This window comes from Acinonyx jubatus, chromosome C1 (genome assembly GCF_027475565.1).
Source record: "Acinonyx jubatus isolate Ajub_Pintada_27869175 chromosome C1, VMU_Ajub_asm_v1.0, whole genome shotgun sequence".
NCBI classification, from domain to species: domain Eukaryota; kingdom Metazoa; phylum Chordata; class Mammalia; order Carnivora; family Felidae; genus Acinonyx; species Acinonyx jubatus.
The window spans coordinates 163967644-163985831 of NC_069381.1; the positions used below are offsets into that span (position 1 = coordinate 163967644).

Sequence of the window (18188 nt, forward strand, 5' to 3'; positions counted from 1 at the left end):
AGCTTCTTTTTCACTCAACTGATAACCTTGGTCAGATATTTTGGTACCTGTAACAATCATTATTATGTTTGTAAGAATTTTGTACAAACAAAGAATTTTGTTTGCAACAGTCATTCTTAGCTAGATTCAAAAAAGAATCTACAAATTCATATAGTGAGCTCCTTAGGTAAGTAGATATCAAATACTATTATTTTGCCTGCTAAATTATATTCTGTGTGGTTAATCTCTACTCCATATTAATCTTTGTATCAAATAGTTGAAGCTCATACTTAAAGCATTCAATGATTTTAACTTGGAAAGTAAGTGGGTTTCTAGTGTTCCAAACTGAACATGAAATGCACTTTAAAAAAAGTGAGTTAGAGCAAGATATAACAATTTGTAGTATCTACAGAATTCTCCTATACCTTTAGGTGGAGCTTTGGGTTTTTCATATACTTCCACTTCTTCAGCCTCTAAAACTTCTATTACTCTATGGACCTCTTCAGCTTTGTGTACTTCTTCAATTCTGGGTTGTTCTACTTTAACGAATTCTTCTACTTCATGGAATTCTTCTTCTTCAAAATATTCTTGAACTTCATGGAACTCTTCTTCCTCAAGATATTCTACTGGTGTCTCCACTACTTCTAATTCTGTTCTTTCTTTTACTACTTCCTCTTTGTGGAAGGCAACTGATATTTTTTCTTCAAGGACAGTCCTCCCTGAAAGAGCATCTAGTTTAAGAAATTTGTCTTTTTTTTAAAAAAACACAAGAGAAATGAAAATGTAAATTCAAAATACAGAATAAAAACAACTGAAATAAAAAAAAAGCTTTCATGCAACAGTAAGTGAAGATCAAAGATCTTTCCGAAAATACCTTTAGCTGGGGGAATAGCTTCTTTTTTGGGCACAGGGACTCTCTTTTCTGCAATTTTCTTTTCTGGGACTTTCTTTTGTACTTCAGGCACTTTAAAGATATAGTTTTAATATTTAGGACTGTTAAGAGCAAATTTTCATAGACAAAAGACATCAAAACAGTCAAGACACAGAGACATAATACACAAGAATCTTTTTTTGAATTAAAAAAAAAATCTATTCTTTTTAAGTAGGTTTCATGCCCAGCGTGGGGCTTGAACTCATGACCCCCAAGATCAAGAGTGGATTGAAACAGCCAGGCACCCCATACATAAAAATCTTAATGAGAATATATTAACAGGAAGTTTAGGTTTATAAGAGAATATGTACCTTTGGCTGGAGGTGGCTCTTTTTTCTGAACAGGAACAGGTACTTTCTCCTCAGGAACCTTCTTTGGCACTTTAAAGGTATTAGGCATTTCGGTTAGCTGACAATACTCAATAATAAACAAGAAATAAAAACAGCAAAAACAACATCTTTAATAATCAAAGTTTAAGAAGACACTCCGTACTACTGGCCACCAGTTTTATAGGCAATAAAGTTATCTTTCCAAATCCCTTATTTGTGCTAACCAAACCCTAGAGGACGTGTCCACAAGAACCTGTGCTGGTTTATTTATTGATTTATTTATTTATTTATTTTTTAATAGCAGGGGTTACCAATATTGGGCCTATTTTTAATGTGACAAAGACTTCTACAATTTTTAATTTGACAGAGACTTTTTTGAAGTGATTACCATAATAGAGTACTTAAGCCTTGACACAGGCGCCCTTTCTGCTGATACTATTACATCTGCTGGCGATGCCTACTGTGATAGGGACAGTGTAAGCTCATCGACTAAGAGCACTCCTGAAGCATTAACTTTATTAGGAAGCAATGAGAAGTAGACATTTTGCAGTAAACTTGAGTGCTTAGGCAAAATATTAGAAAGGACATAAGGCTCTTTAAAATAGTTATTACCCAAGCATTAGGACAGATTTTTTTCCCCTATAAAATAAGATTGTATACATACTTATAGTAACATGAGAAAACTCTATGTAATGGAATAAGATTTATGAATGGAATGTGGGGAAGAAGAACCTATTGTTATGTATAAAAGTATAAAGAAATGTACTAATTAACATTAAAATTCTCAGTTACAATGAGAAACTTCTGGAATAATATATACACACATAACCATCCATTAACATTCCAAAAAGGCTAACGATATGAAGTGGGTTACAGTTTTATTGATCCTTAATCAATTTCATAAGTTTGCTATTTAAAGAAAGCAGTCAGAAAAGAAATTTCTGTTTTTTAAAAGAACATTAATTGGAATTTGAAGATGTTATTAATTGAGATTTGCTATACCTTTGGCTGGCTCCACTTTTTTAGGAACAGGAGTAGGTGCTTCAGGTACTGCTTTCTTAACCACTTCAGGCACTTGAAAGGTATTAGATAGACATTTTGAAAAATGACACGCAATGAATGGAACAACATCCATATATGCAAAAAATAGCAAAAAAAGCATTGACTCATTTTTAAAAGATATTAGCAACCTAAATGGTAATTATATATATGGAGTAGCGACTCTAAAGGTGAGAAGGCTATTATTTCTTAATCCTATTAGCAAACATAATATCAGTTAATGAAAAAGCTTGTCATAGTTTACAGGAATAATAGGCTAAGAATTATTCTATAAACAACACAGAAATAGATTTCCCTCCACTTTCATATTGAATAAAAGCCCCAAAACTAGAAAGTAGGAGAAAATCTTAGGACAGGGCCTCGCCAGAAAAAATTGAAGGGCTAATAACCCAAGAATCGTATCGTTGATGCAGTAGAAAAGTTGGGGGAGGGGAAGGGACACTTTCGGTGCTATTAATTATTGATCTTCAATTTATCATTGATAAGATGTGAGAAAAGTATATTGAGGAATATTAGATTTAGACATATCCTGGGAAAGATTTGGAACACCATAGATTTTAAGTGTCCAACTCCCAAGAGAAGCTGTACCTCTAGGTGGTGTCACCTCCTCAACCTCTTCTATGCTAGGTGGTTCTTCTGGGATCTCTTCTTCTGGAATAGGCTCTTCCGGTTCCTCATACACTTTAAAAAGATTATTACTTTGTAAATAATAATTCTTTTTGAATATTAAACTAAAATGATCTATCTGAAAAACAGAGGTCGTCATAAACATAGGTAATTCATAACTCAACCTTTTTCCAGTGCGTGAGAACTCACTAGTCCTTGAAAAAAATCTATGGGGTCTTCAAATACATTAGTCCCTTTCAAGAATTTCATATTTGGAAAGGATATCAAAGAGAATTTAGTTAGAATTATTATCATTATTTTTAATGGAGATGGACTTGTTTGAGGGCAAACATTCACTTAGCAGTATAAGTCAGATTTTCTGTACCAACTACTCAGGCTTAACTGGGAATTTCTTTTGGGTGGGTATATTCTGCTATTGCCAACCACATCATTTGATGAAAAATTCCCCATGGAAAATACAGTTTCCTTTCAAAGAGTGTCATTAAAAGAAAACAAATAAATAAACAAACAAATAGGCTAAGCGTGTGAGAAAGGAGAGTCAGTTGATTTTCATTTGCCTGACCAATTTTTATTAGGTAAATAATAATTTCTTTTAGAGCCTGAATATGTTTATTTTCTGAAGTGAAATGTACATTTGTCTCCTTCAAATATTAAACAATGATAAGACAATGATGACTTGGAATATCTATTTTCTTAGAAAGTCATCTACCTTCAATCGGTGGAACTTCCTCTTCTTCAAGGAGAATGACTTGTCTTTCTTCCACTTTCTTAGGTACATCAGGAACTTAAAAGATATTGATTGTTTTAGGAATTTAGAATGCAAGAACCAAAGAAGAGTGCATAAAGACCAAGTTTCCCATTTTTCAACACAAGGTAGTAAATATCAAAATACACATGCACAAGATGAAACATTGAGATTTCACATAATCAGCTATTGAAACAAAAATAAAGAGGTTTGTGATTTAAGACTAAGAGCCCATTAAAGAGATATTCTACTGTTTATTGCTGGAGCCTCTACTCTTTTAGGAAGAGCAACAGGTACTTCATGGACTGGCTTCTGAGTTACTTCGGGCCCTTTAAAGATAGTGTTTTTATTTTTGAGAAGTAACACATGTGGAGAATCAACGTAAAATACACAAACACAAAGCGGGGGTGGGGGGATGACATAGCACAAACATGGTTGCAACAGAGTCACAAATGGGGAATGCAAATGACACACCACACAAAGCAAACGTTTATGTTGAACATCCTGTGTGGACAGCATCACAGTTCAACATCAGTACAACAAACACATTCCTGTTTTGGGGAGATGTACCTTTGGCAGGAGGAGCCACTGCTTTCTTAAGACCAGGAGGAGGCACCTTCTCTTCTGGTTCAGGTTTCTTAGGCACCACAGGCACTTTAAAGATATTATTTGATTTTATAATTTAAGATACACAAACACAGAGACACCAGACACAGCAATAATACAACTTATAGTAACAGATATTGAAACAGAACACTGGGACTTTTATGGATAGAAAGAAGTGGCAGTGTCTAATTTGCTTGGGAGTAGCAGTACCTGTGGCGGGGGGAGCCTCCTTTTTCTTGGGAATGATCATTTTCTTCTCTGGCACTTTCTTCTTAACCTCAGGCACTTTAAAGACATCATTTCATGATAAGAATTTATTGTGAGGGACAAAAAAGAGAGAACACAAGAAGTCCACACACAGAAAGAACACATGCAACAGTTGCTCAGGGTAGAGATATAGGGTAGATCAGGAGCCCAATGTTAAGCAAGGGATCAGCAACCTATTTGAATATCAGAGGACAGATGCTGTCATTTCATCCATCTAAATTTCACTAGTAATTTATTGAATCATTATCTATAAAGTATTTCTGAATTCTTGAAATCTAATAAAGGACCAGCATGGGGTATCTGGGTGGCTCAGTCGGTTAAGCATCGGACTTCAGCTCAGGTCATGATCTTGCCGTTTGTGAGTTCGAGCCCCGCATCGGGCTCTGTGCTGACAGGTCAGAGCCCGGAGCCTGCTTCAGATTCTGTGTCTCCCTCTCTATATATGCCCCTACCCCACTCGCACTCTCTCTCTCTAAAAAATAAATTAAAACATTAAAAAATTTTGATAAAGGACCAGCTTTACCATTTCACTGCTTATATGATATTTAACCTGGTGGAGAGGTTATGCTTATTTTAAGTAGTGATGCCATGACCTTTTGCAGAAAATACTGAGCTTTAAGGTATAACTATATGGACTTTGTCCTGTACTATGGTCTGACCTGGATAATTCATTCAGTGATAGGGCACTTTCACATACCTTACTTTATTTCATCCTCACAATAATATCTGAGCCCGCTAGAACTGATACCAGTCTCCCCATTTTAAAGGAGAGATACCCGAGGCTCAGATTGGTTAAAAGGCTTGCTCAGAATAATACAGCAAGGAACAAACCCAAGGCTAAAGTCAAAACCTGCTGGGCTACCATTTATATATATGTAACACAAGACATAAGCTATTCCATAGTATTTTGAGAAATACTTCAATCCTTTTTTATCTTCATCCTGGTGTTACAAAGGCACTTCATATAAATGGCTGAAGGATGAAACTTAGGAAAATGTATTCATCATATTTAGCTTGGCAGAATATCTATATGAAAATTATGATGTTTGGGGCGCCTGGGAAGCTCAGTCAGTTAGGCGTCCGACTTTGGCCCAGGTCATGATCTCACGGCTCGTGAGTTTGAGCCCCGTATAGGGCTCTGTGCTGTGAGCTCAGAGTCTGGAGCCTGCTTCAGATTCCATGTCTCCCTCTCACTCTCCCCTCCCCTGGTCATTCTCATTCTCATTCTCTCTCTCTCAAAAATAAACATTAAAAAAATTAAAAAGAAAGAAAATTATGATGTTTAATAAAATTATAGGCAACTGGGTAGAACTTCTGTGGCAGTACTGGAACAATAGTTTCTTTTAACTTTGTTCTTGAATACTGTTTTGCATCCAGTGAAAAGTGGATATCAGTGTTCCTGAACATTTTTAGAAATAAAAATGTGCCACTTTATTCTATAAATATAATTTTTCCTAAACCCAATTCCACCACAATTTGTCTGGATGAAAATGTCTATGGATGAAGAATGTGCATTCACTTAGGGGAAGTATACCTTTGGGTGGTGGAGGTTCCACTTTTTTAGGAGCAGGAACAGGGACTTTCTTCTCTGGTACAGGTTTCTTTGGCACTTCAGGCACTTAAAAACATTCATTTTAAGACATTAAAAACCACAGGCACAGTATTATATATATAACAAAAAGACAAATGAGAATAAGACCACAAACGACTAAATAACATTGCGTGTCATGAAATCCGAAAAGACATTCAGATCATTTACGATAGACACACATGACAGACATAACAATAAAGGCACACATGTCTGGAACGCTTTCTAAGATTCAGATGGTAGACAACATAAAGAATGAAGTAGTATAGATAAGACTGGAGATGAATACGAAAGATGGAAAGGCAGAATGCAACACAAAAGAGGCCTTGATGACTCCAAGGAGAGTTGCTATACCTCGTGCAGGTACTGGCACCTTAGGTTTAATTTCTGGAAGAACTTCCTCTTCTTCAGGTACAACTTCTTCCTCAGGTATGAATTCTTCCTCCTCAGGAGGAACTTCCTCTTCTTCAGGAGCAATTTCTTCTTCTTCAGGAGCGACTTCTTCTTCCTCAGGTAGAAACTCCTCTTCCTCAGGTAGAACTTCCTCTTCCTCAGGTAGAACTTCCTCTTCAGGAGCAATTTCTTCTTCGAATGGGACTTCTTCTTCCCGAGGTAGAGCTACAGGAACTGGAACTGGCTCGCGTTTCTTGGATATCACTTTAAAGATATTTATTCAATCGTACAAGTGTCACTTTTACGTACACTATTCATAACAATGGGATAACATGAAAAGCAAATATTCTGTTATCATAGAGCATCGATTGTCTCAAATTCAATGTCATTAAGCATTAATTGTAATTAGTGAGGCAGTATAATACCAGTTAGTTTTCCTTTTTGCCCTGTTTCTGTAAGAAACTAATGTACCTTTGGGTGGTGGAGCTTCCACTTTTTTCGGAACAGGTGTTGGTTTCTTTTCTTCTGGGATGAGCTTCTTGGGCACCTCTGGCACTTTAAAAATATTATTTGTCTTTAAGAATGTGTTCTTTTATGTTTTGGAGCAACGAATATGAAAATAATCACAAGTACCTGACTTTTACATTTCTAATCAACAAGGTTTTAAAACATGCAATGTTATGGGGGAAGGTGTATGTGAATATACATAACTGAAACCCACACTTAAATGATGAAGTGATGTACCTTTTGCGGGTGGAGCCTCTACTTTCTTAGGTACAGGAACTGGCACCTTCTTCTCAGGCACAGGCTTCTTGGGCACTTCTGGCACTTTAAAGAAATTATTTAGAGAAAAATGTTACATGACATAAAATTTTGAGTTTAAGCATAGTCTCAAAAAAGATTAATAAAATTATAACCAAGGCATTTCAAGAAGCATTTTATCTTTAAAATAAAATTTTTTCTTTTCCATGAAGGAATATTAAACAATTGCATCCCCAAAGAGCATAGAATTGAACTGGTTAATTTTTCCTTATATGCAAATGTGAAATAAAAACATTTCGCAAGTTCATGTACCTTTGGCAGGTGGAGCTTCCACCTTTTTAGGAGCCGGTACTGGTACTTTCTCCTCTGGTACAGGTTTCTTGGGTACTTCAGGAACTTTAAAGATATCAAGTAGGATTAGTGTCAAATTCTTCACCCATCGATAAGGACCCAACAATTTTAGGACTTAACTGAAGCATCATATAATTTTACTTTAAGAATGAAAATAATAACAGCCACAAAATAAAGGTAAGGAGAGGCACAAAATTTAAATAGAGAACACTGAGAAAACACAGACTGGTGATAAAGACAACACACAATGCCTGGTAAAGGTGATCTTGTCCATTTTGGTATTATAAGGATTTACCTTACAGTAAGAACTTTCCACTAAAGACAAAGAGCCAAGCATTTAGCATCAGCATGCTTTGATGGCAAAATTTAGAGATGAATACATGGTAAACTGCTTTTATGACCAGTTGGGAGGCCCTTGTCTTGTTAATATTGTCATGGGGAAAGAAGTTTTATCAAGTTATACTACGTGAATAAATTATTACATTATCCCACTGATGGATTATAAAGAGATGTACCTTTAGCTGGTGGAGGCTTCTCTTTTTTAGGAATGGGCACAGGAACCTTCTCCTCTGGCTTCTTAGGAATCTCAGGCACTTTAAAGATATTGTTTATTGGTAAGTTCTAACTACTAGTAACAACACATCTGTATAAAGCACAATTAACATTTCTAACAACAGAGAGCAACACACACAAAGTTGTGAACTCAGAAGATATTCATATGGAGATTAAGGCTTTTCTATGGTTATGTTATGAATGGTGGTATACCTTTTGCTGGTGGGGCTTCCTTCTTTTTGGGAACAGGAACAGGTTTCTTCTCTTCTGGAACAGGTTTCTTGGGTATCTCGGGCTCTTTAAAGATATTAAGAATTTTGGGAATGTTGCATACAAGATATAAAATGTGAAAAGTAACTGCAGAAATCATACTTCAGCATAAGTGTCTGTTTCTAAAATAAGCAGAATTGGTCATTGGTGCTAATAAGCCCCAGAGTCTGACCAAATGAGACACCTAGACTCTAGAGATGCTGCTGTGTATCCCTTTGTCAAGAGATATAATCTACCTTTGACCGGTATCACTGGTACCACTTCTTCTTCAGTTATGAGTTCCTCTTCTTCATGAAGGTACTCTTCTTCCTCTTCATAATATTCCTCTACTTGGGTGACAACTTCCTCTTCAAAGGCAATCTCTTCTGGTTCTCTTCTTTTGGGTACTTCTGGCACTTTAAAGATATTATCTTTAGGTTTGACATTTACCAATTACTCAAGGAAATTAAGACACATAGGAACATAGCCATTTGTAACAGAAGAAAGATCAGGCTTTATCTTTCCCAGAGAAGAGTTTCACACGTAGAACTGAACATGACTTTTACAACAAAGAAGACAACATATTAAAAAGAATATTAAGTACCTCTAGCAGGTGCTGTTACTTCTTTTTTAGCAACAAGTACTTTTTCTTCTGTGACAACTTTCTTGGGCTTCAAGGGCACTTGAAATTTAAGGAGATTTATTGTCAGAAACAGGCTACCTAGACAATGCTTGCTTTGTCAGACTTTAAGCAGACAGAATAATTTTACAAGTCTTTCATGTGATAGATATAAAACTATTCATCTATAAGAAGCTTTATATGTTCCATGGAAATGCTTCTGAACCTCACAGGGATAAAAACGGACAAAAATACTCAAGTAAGTTTGAAGTAGCAGAACCCAGATGTGAAATTATGTTTAGTGTTCAGGTATCTCTGCTTGTAGGAAACATCCTTTACTGAAAAGCTAAATTTGCCTCTGGGTAAGTATGCTTTCTGGAAGTGCAGAGAAATTACTTCATACTTAGAAAAAAAAAAAGACTAGGCACTGAGTTAGATTTTTTGTTTTTAAGCCTTTAAAATAAGTTTAGAATGAATAAACAGGTATTAAACCGTGGTCAACACTGTTATATCATTATATCAATTTAGATAAGTTAGGAATGTGTCAAATGGTTACCAATTTTAAATCCAAGTATTCTATTTTAAATATATTGTAGCCACAGCTGTTGTATCATAGGCTAAGGATACATTTCCAAACAACTTTTTGTTTTATAGGTAACATTATCTACTTATCCTATGTTGACAGATTTTTCTATCTAATAAATCCCGAAGATAAAAGACATACAAAAACAAAATGAAGCAAAACACAGCTACCTTAATTTTAAAAGAGACATTGTAAAAGATCACAATTTTGGAAGGAAATCATTATACCTTTAACAGCTGGCTCAGCCACCTGCTCTTTTTCACGTTTGGTAACTGAAATGTGTATTTTTTCCTCAACAAGTTTCTTTGGTTCTTCAGGCACTTTGAAGACATTAATTATTGAAGAACATTAAAACCAACCACACAAATACCATATAAATAAAAAATACACAAAAACTGTGAAATGTAAGAATCAGGACCACAACACATTCAGTAAAAACAAAAAACAGCAGACAAGGTAGTAAGACACATTTATAGAACACAGGTAACAAAGATGTTTCTCGTAGTTATCACTCTGCAAAGTACCTTTGGGTGGTGGAGGTTTGAGTTTCTTGGGAATGGGCACTGGTACTTTTTCTTCAGGGACAGGTTTCTTCGGCACTTTAAAATATCAATATTAACAGATTTAAAAACCAGATTTCTCAAGAGTAGTAAGAACAAAAAGAAACACAATGTACAACATAATACTGCCCCCCCATACACACACACAATTTGTACGTTGCCACTTCAACATGTGTGTATAGCATGACAGACATGTAGGAAACATGGGTCTCTTAGAACTGATAATATTTTTCTCACTGTACCTTTAGTTGGTGGGGCCTTTGGCTTTTTGGGAACCGGTTCTTCTTGGACAGGCTTTACTGGGAGAGGCTTCTCGGGTTCTTTAAAAGTACACACAGGGTATTTAATGTTAGACTTTGGAACATAAATAAAACATGCTATTGCCTAAATGGACTCAAAGAATGAAAGTAATACATCTTTTATTTACAGTGTAGCCATAGCCTCTAGAGCTGAATGAGAATCACAGGTTCAAGGAGATTAAGGCCTAAAAGCCCTAAACAAGCTTACAGTGCCCTTTCCTCCTGGCTCTTAGGTCACTGTAACTTTCTCTTACATATTAACATTTTCATTTCACTTCAGGTAGAAAAAAATCATGGTTAAGACTTCTTTCTAAATAATGTTGGCTTTTAATGCTATCTGTACAACCACATAGAATGTTCTCAAAGTTAAGCTATGAAGTATCAGAGATTGGGTACATGAAATAATAATATTGATTCATTTCAAAATTCCAGTAGGAACTTAATTCTTTGAGTAAAATAAAGAAATTGCAGCTGAAGTTATACTCAACAAATCTGATCTTCATTAGATATAACATAACTGCTTGTGTTAGCCTCCTCTGTCTTTACTTCTGAAGCAGTCTTGTCAAGTTTTTTTTTAATATGAAATTTATTGTCAAATTGGTTTCCATACAACACCCAGTGCTTATCCCAACAGGTGCCCTCCTCAACGCCCACCACCCACTTTCCCCTCCCTTCCACCCCCCCATCAACCCTCAGTTTATTCTCAGTTTTTAAGAGTCTTTTATGGTTTGGCTCCCTCCCCCATGGTCTTAAGTTTCTCAGGATCCACATAAGAGTGAAAACATATGGTACCTGTCGTTCTCTGTATGACTTATTTCACTTGTCAAGTTTTGATGATGTGAACCCATCTTTTGAGTTTTACATCAAATGGAAAACATTTTTTTTACAAATATTTTTGACTCATGGAAAATACATTTTTCAAAAGACTATTGTACTTGATAATAACACATTTTAGAATAAGATATTCAGAAATTTCTGATCATGTATTACAATGATCATGGGCCCTTGCAGATAAACTCTTAACCCTTTTGAGAAAGAAACTTAGGGACATTTGCTATTTTGTGTCTAAGCAAAAATGAGGGGGAAATAGGTTAGTCTCAGAACCAAAGTTGAATAGTAACCTTAAGATTTATGGAGATTTTTTTCCAAAAGTTACCGAAGAACCAAAAAGTCCTGAATTTGTCAAATGAAGTAAAATTCTTTGCAAATGTCTTTGGGCATCCAAACTTCTATCCTGTTCTAATGGAATCTGAAAGTATTTAATGTGGTGTCAGGTGTGCAGTTTTGCTCATACCTGTGACATATTCTTCATGCTCTTTATACTCTTCATAATGCTCAAATTCACGTTCCTCATATTCCTCATATTGGTCATATTCTTCTGTTGGCTCATACTCCTCAAATTCTTTATAATCATATTCCTCATATTCTTCATATTCCTCTTCCCGTTCTACCGAAACGGTTTCTTCGTCTTGAGTGTAAGACCATTCTTTCTCTTCAGTTACAGTTACTTCTAGAATAATATTGACAACAGGCAGCATTTTACTTCAAGCCCATTTAGGAGTGATAGTGACGATGCACTGTGATTTCATTCTTATGTGATGGATTCATGCACTGGTTATGGGAGACCCTGACTGTCCTTTCTTCCTCAAGGTATTAAAGAATGTACATTTTGCTCTCTATGATTACAAATGTTAGATGTCCTGCCATAAGTCAACCTAAGCCAGTAAAGGTGGGAGTCAAATTAGGAAGTAGCAGGCAAAAAGCTGTATAGTTTTTTATTTAGTCAAAGCTCAACATACCTTTCACGGGAGGAGCTTCTCTTTTTGGAACTTCAACGGATACCTTTTCTTCTTTAACAGCTCTTTTTCTGATTTCAGTGACTTTAAAAAGAGTAATTATTAAAAGTGAATTACAGGATTTTGAATATGTACATGTTAAGAGCTACTGTGTATGAACCATCCACAGACAAAGACAACCATCACCATGCTCGTCATTATTTCTCATTCACATGGCAAGAAAAAATCAATAGACTGGGAAGTAAACATGGTCTATGACACAAAGGAATACTTTTTCCTAACCTGCTTAATGTTTCAAAGATATTGAATGCCTTTAAGAAGGTCAGGGAGTGTTTATAAGAGACTTCAAAAAGACACCCAGCCAGCATAAACAATGACTAGCAAACAAGCATTAGGCAGAAGCTTGAGTCACATAAGTAGTGTCTTCGCCTGAATTCTAAAGTGTTCTCAATAAGCTCCACTGGCACCATGTAGAAAATCCAGGCTTTAAAAAATTTGAAGTTTTGTCAAAGACTGCCACACAACACAATCATTTCGGCAGATGAGTTTAGTATACAGACAATAACATATTAGAAGACGAGTCCATTTTGAGGGCAAGTACACGTTTGGGGGAGCTTTGCACTTTTGCGGAAATGAAGAAAGAGAGTACTTTCTGGTATCAGAAATGTTGAGTTTTGAAGTGACAGGAAATAGCATGTGCATATGACTTACTTTATAATAAAGTATTCAGATTATTTTCTCTAAAGATCCCAATTCCTCTAGGTTAACTTCAGTACCTACATGCTTCTTTCGAGTTTTGAAAAAAGTTGGTGTACCTTTTGCTGGTGGTTCCTCCTCTCTTTTAGGTTTGAGTTTTGGAATTTTTTCTTCTGGAACAGCTCTCTTGGGCTCCGCGGGCACTTTAAAGACAGATTTCACTTTAAAGACTTGTTTCCCTCATTCAAACCTCCAAAAGGCAGTCAGAGAATAGTAACTCAAACATAAAAGACTTGACATTTGCATTCTTTCAAACATACAAAACAACTAGAGCAACAAGAACAACGAACAACACCCATATACCCAGTGCATTTGGTAAAGAGAATAGATTAAATACAATATTCTGTGTACTGAAAGGTCTCATGTACCTCTTGCTCTTGGAGGCTCTTCTTTTTTAGTCACAGCAACGTGAACTTTTTCTTCCTGAGTAATTTCCACGTGCCTCTCAGTCACTTGAAAGATAATTTTAGGATTTGGGAGTTAAATTACTTACTTAAAGTGGATTTTTTTTTTTGTATTGGCCAGAAAGTACTGTGATTTTAGACTATGACAATTCACAACACACACACCAATAAACGTCACAACAGGTTAATACTCCACCCATAGATAAGGCAATAATACACCATTGCCTCCGACATACACCAGTAACCCCCACACACAAGGTGTGAGCCAAGGTCAGCAGCGAGAGGATGAAAAGACAAGACACGGTTCTTGTTTTTGTGCTGGAGAATTTCATTTACCTTTGGTTGGGGGAGGTTCTTCTTTCTTAACCACTTTTGGAGGAACCCTTTTTTCTGGAACTGGCTTCTTTGGCTCTTCTGGCACTTAAAAGATATCAAGCAACACAATCAAGCACACAACGTGGAAAATCTTAAACACACGCACACGTTTTCTTGTTAGTGTTATACAAATCTGAAGAACGTACCAATTTATGATGAAAAAGACAGACATTGTGCAAGAAAGAATAAAATAAAGCCAATATACCTTTAGCTGGTGGCACCTTTTCCTTTTTAGGAACTGCAGCAGGGATTTTCTTTTCTGGCACAGTTTTCTTAGGTGCCTCAGGAACTTTAGAAAGATGAGGTTTAAGAACATCAGTTTGCATTACAGATAAAGTGACATGGGGCTTCGCTTTTTGTAAAGACCATACGTACACACAAACATTAATGACTGAATCAGCAAAGATGTTGATACACATGTGAGGACAAAATTCAGGCAGTCCTCAGAGGCTTTATAGCTATTAAAGCAAAGGGTATCATATTCTTTGAGAGAGAACTATACCTTCAGCTGGTGGAGGCTCCTCTACCTTAGCAGGAATTTTCGGTTTCAGCACAATCTTCTTCTCATGCTTCTCAAGCACTTGAAAAGATTACAAAATACACGTGTAGAAATGCCCAGATTCCTTTTTTTTTTTTAACTGCTTATTTATTTTTGAAAGAGAGAGAGCACACAAATGGGGAGGTGCAAAGAGAGAGGGAGACAGAGAATCCGAGCAGACTCTGTGCTGTCAGTGCAGAGCCCAATGTGGGGCTCAGTCTCACAAACCATGAGATCATGACCTGAGCTGAAACCAACAGTCAGGTGCTTAAGTGACTGAGCCACCCAGGTGCCCCCAGATTTCTTTTCAATAAAAATATATGGAATCTTTTTACTTAGACGTGATAGCTATCAATACTTGCAATACAAGTGATAAACTAACCACAAGAGGACATAAAGAATGGGACAAGCCAAACACACGTGGGGCTCAAATTAACACAAGAGTCGGTGTACCTTCGGCAGGTTCGGCCTCCACTCTCTTAGAAATAATGTGCATCTCTTCTTCCACGACATATTCCTCAGGCTCTTCCATCACTTTAAAGACATCAGTTTTAAAGAAAAGTTGTAGTGCTTTTCAAGTTTAACTTCAGCTGTAATTTATTACTTCAAAGAGCAATTAAAATAATAAAAAGTTTAACACATGCCAGATCCCCGATTGTTCCCATTTAAGATACCCAAAGAAGTGCATTTTAGTCAAAGCATGTGCCTCAATGAAGCATGTGGAAAATAAGTTTCAATAATTTAATTTTCAAGTGTATCATAAAGATAATAATGCTTGTATTCACAGGAATAACAGGACAATTACACGACATAAAAAACAATCCTAGTGGCTAAATTATTAAGAACACAAGCATTTGAAGATAGGTTTCAAAAATAACAGAGCACTCTAGGTTTGAAGGCTTCAGGGCAGAAACATACACTTGAGGAATCGTAAATGGGTTTATAAAAAAGCCTGTATTACATATGAAAAACCTGGAAACTGGGTGGTGTATTTTTTTCCATCTTTGTGGGGACAGGTATGGTAGAAGAGACAGGTGTCTTCATATGATTTTTGAATCTATGTGTATAGTATTATAGAATAGAATCTAGTTATAGACACATCTCTTTACACTAAAAGCCAACTTAACAGACTACCCATCCTCTCCCTAAATCTCCCAGGCTTAATGAAAACTTAAGAACATCATAGAACATCTCTCTTTTTAACTAGAGTCCATATACAGAAAGAGATTTATAATGTGTACTGTCAAAAGTTGAAATCAGATTCATGCAGTGAGAACTTTCTTTTTTTTTTTTTTAACGTTTATTTATTTTTGAGACAGAGATAGAGCATGAATGGGGGAGGGTCAGAGAGAGGGAGACACAGAATCTGAAACAGGCTCCAGGCTCTGAGCTGTCAGCACAGAGCCCGACGTGGGGCTCGAACTCACGGACCGCGAGATCACGACCTGAGCCCAAGTCGGCCGCTTAACCGACTGAGCCACCCAGGCGCCCCGAGAGCTTTCTTTATACACATGTTATGTTTGCTTTCCCAAACATGTCTAAAAGGGATGGGGCCCTCTTTGATCTATTAGATTCCTGACTTACACCCAACACCATGGCCTTTCCCAGGAAGCACAACAGAACCGGTGGGCTTCCTCTTGGGACTCATGTCCCGTCTTGCTCTGCTCCAAGCCATTCCGTTATGATTGCCCCTGGGAATTTTATATGGACTTTTCTTCCACGTGGAGAAGAAGTGGGGTACATTTATTAGCCAGAAATGCACTCTCAAGGGCATCTACATATAGAATTCTATTTATCTTTTTATTAGAAAAAGGCTCAATTTGTTACAGAGCTTACTGATTTTTCTTTAAAGCAGAGCTATGTCGGAACTTTCTTAAGGAAGTTCTTTCAGATATATAGCTTCAGCCAGAGTGCTGCACTTTAACAGTAAACCTAGTGGTATCTTACTCATTGAAAAGGACTGAAATAAAGCTTATTGTTCAATCCTTATGAAGCAATAGAGAACTAGCATTATAGGTATGGGGACATCTGAATAGCTAATTCAAAGATATTACATCATTGTTTTCTCCACACATGAAATATAAGAAAAGCCTATGTGTTCAGTGCTTCACTATCAAACATGGCCTTGACTTCTGGAATATAATAACACAATTTCTTATTCATTTAAAAACTGTGAGTTGTGCTATCAACACTGCTTTATGTTACCCATGTTTTAGACATTAGACTACCAGGTGAAGTTTATGCTAGCCCACCATGCTGAAATCGAGTCCTGTCTACTGAAAGGATACATGTGTATGGCGATACGTGCACCATGAGTAACCTATAAATATGAAGCCTTTTCTCTCCCTCTTACCTATAGCCAAGTAAGAGAGGATGGACAAGAAATACATTGGATGTTTACTCTAAGTCCTGCTCCTGAATCTTGTGTTTTGATCAACAGATACATCTAATGAGGCCCACAGATGCTCACTGAATTTGTGTCACTTTCATTAATCTGAGAAACAATCTGTGAAAGAAAACAGCCCATCAAGACTCCAGATCATCTCTGGATCAGGGCACTGTTTACCTTCATATTCTGTAACTTCCACTTCCTCCTCCTCCTCCTCTCTTTCCTCTTCTCTATAAACTGAAACAGACACTCTTTCCTCTTCTGCTGAATAACTCCACTCCTCCTCTGCAGATATTTTAAAAGATAATATTTAATTTAAATTCAGTCTCCTGAAATACTGGTAATAGCCATATGTTCCCTACAGATAGATAATGGTTCTTCTCTCTGCTGAGGGCGTGGCTTCATAGTGCTTCCCTCATTACATGGAAGTGAGAGCTGATTTAAGATAAGAGAACAGTACAGCCCAAGACTGAGAAGAATATTCAGATGATGTCCAAGTGTGGCCACTTTGGACAATTATCACATTTTCAGCACCCCATTCACTGTCTTGGAATGATTTAGGACCAATGCAGACACAAAAGACTCAGTCTCAGAAAGCTATGGCATGTAGACACCGATAAGGACAACTTGTAAGGTAAACAGTCACATCTGGAAAGAAGGACATTGAGGAAACACACACACCCATTTCCTCCCTCACTTCTGATTATATACCTTCATGTCGCATGACTTCCACTCTTTGAGGAACTGCAACAGATAGTTTTTCTTCGGCAGCAAATCTTTTTTCTTCTACCACAGTTTTCTTAGAAACTTCAGCTTTAAAAAAGCATTAAAGTTGAAGTTTAAATTTTAAGAATCTTAATAATTTTCTCTCCCTAGGAGTTTGGGTAATAAATACACAATATACCGTTCTCACTAACACGATGGGAAAACAAGTTACGTAACATATCACAAGGATGTACACATAACAATTCAATCAGAAGAGAGACAGAGGGTCACGCAGAAAGACACGTGATGGAACAAAGGAAGAATTCACAAGCTAAAAGATTTTTGTCAAATCCTACCTCGGGGAGGAGGAGCTTTCTTAGCGACAGGAACTGGCACAGGAACTTTTTCTTCAGGGACGGGTTTCTTACGTAGAGCTGGCACTTTAGAAACATGTACTTTTAGAACCTCAGAGTCATCTCACCGAAGGCCAACCCCAAACACAGATATACACCCACAATGCACTCAATATCACAGAACTAACAAAACTATCATTTGCCTTGTCACATAATATTATGTAAGATGGTTCTTGGAAAGAGAGAGAGGCGATACCTTTTGGTGGTGGAACTTCTTCCTCTTTTTGAGGAACGGGTCTTTTTTCTTCAGGAACTTTCTTCTTTGGTATTTCTGGCACTTAAAGAATAGTATTTGATTTTAAAATTCCCAGAA

At 36.7% G+C, this 18188-nt stretch overlaps 1 protein-coding gene across 50 annotated transcripts in view; it reads right to left on the minus strand.

Annotated features, from left to right (window-relative positions):
• The window catches only part of TTN (titin), a 275212-nt gene that overhangs the window by 138447 nt on the left and 118577 nt on the right, over window positions 1-18188 (minus strand). For 41 of the 50 annotated variants that reach the window (XM_053215372.1, XM_053215354.1, XM_053215355.1 and 38 more), the window contains 32 exons: window positions 18072-18152; window positions 17819-17902; window positions 17469-17570; window positions 16935-17042; window positions 14822-14902; window positions 14333-14410; window positions 14036-14119; window positions 13792-13875; window positions 13420-13503; window positions 13111-13194; window positions 12299-12379; window positions 11794-12009; window positions 10443-10520; window positions 10165-10239; window positions 9868-9960; window positions 9043-9120; window positions 8696-8854; window positions 8403-8486; window positions 8153-8230; window positions 7599-7682; window positions 7269-7352; window positions 6996-7079; window positions 6486-6788; window positions 6078-6161; window positions 4487-4561; window positions 4241-4324; window positions 3635-3709; window positions 2887-2979; window positions 2242-2313; window positions 1222-1290; window positions 854-943; window positions 405-728 (listed from right to left, as the gene is read on the minus strand). In XM_053215372.1, the coding sequence (XP_053071347.1) occupies window positions 405-728; window positions 854-943; window positions 1222-1290; window positions 2242-2313; window positions 2887-2979; window positions 3635-3709; window positions 4241-4324; window positions 4487-4561; window positions 6078-6161; window positions 6486-6788; window positions 6996-7079; window positions 7269-7352; window positions 7599-7682; window positions 8153-8230; window positions 8403-8486; window positions 8696-8854; window positions 9043-9120; window positions 9868-9960; window positions 10165-10239; window positions 10443-10520; window positions 11794-12009; window positions 12299-12379; window positions 13111-13194; window positions 13420-13503; window positions 13792-13875; window positions 14036-14119; window positions 14333-14410; window positions 14822-14902; window positions 16935-17042; window positions 17469-17570; window positions 17819-17902; window positions 18072-18152 (3333 nt within the window). The remainder of the gene's footprint in view (window positions 1-404; window positions 729-853; window positions 944-1221; window positions 1291-2241; window positions 2314-2886; window positions 2980-3634; window positions 3710-4240; window positions 4325-4486; window positions 4562-6077; window positions 6162-6485; window positions 6789-6995; window positions 7080-7268; window positions 7353-7598; window positions 7683-8152; window positions 8231-8402; window positions 8487-8695; window positions 8855-9042; window positions 9121-9867; window positions 9961-10164; window positions 10240-10442; window positions 10521-11793; window positions 12010-12298; window positions 12380-13110; window positions 13195-13419; window positions 13504-13791; window positions 13876-14035; window positions 14120-14332; window positions 14411-14821; window positions 14903-16934; window positions 17043-17468; window positions 17571-17818; window positions 17903-18071; window positions 18153-18188) is intronic. The other 9 variants (XM_053215383.1, XM_053215332.1, XM_053215336.1 and 6 more) reach the window with 8 other exon arrangements.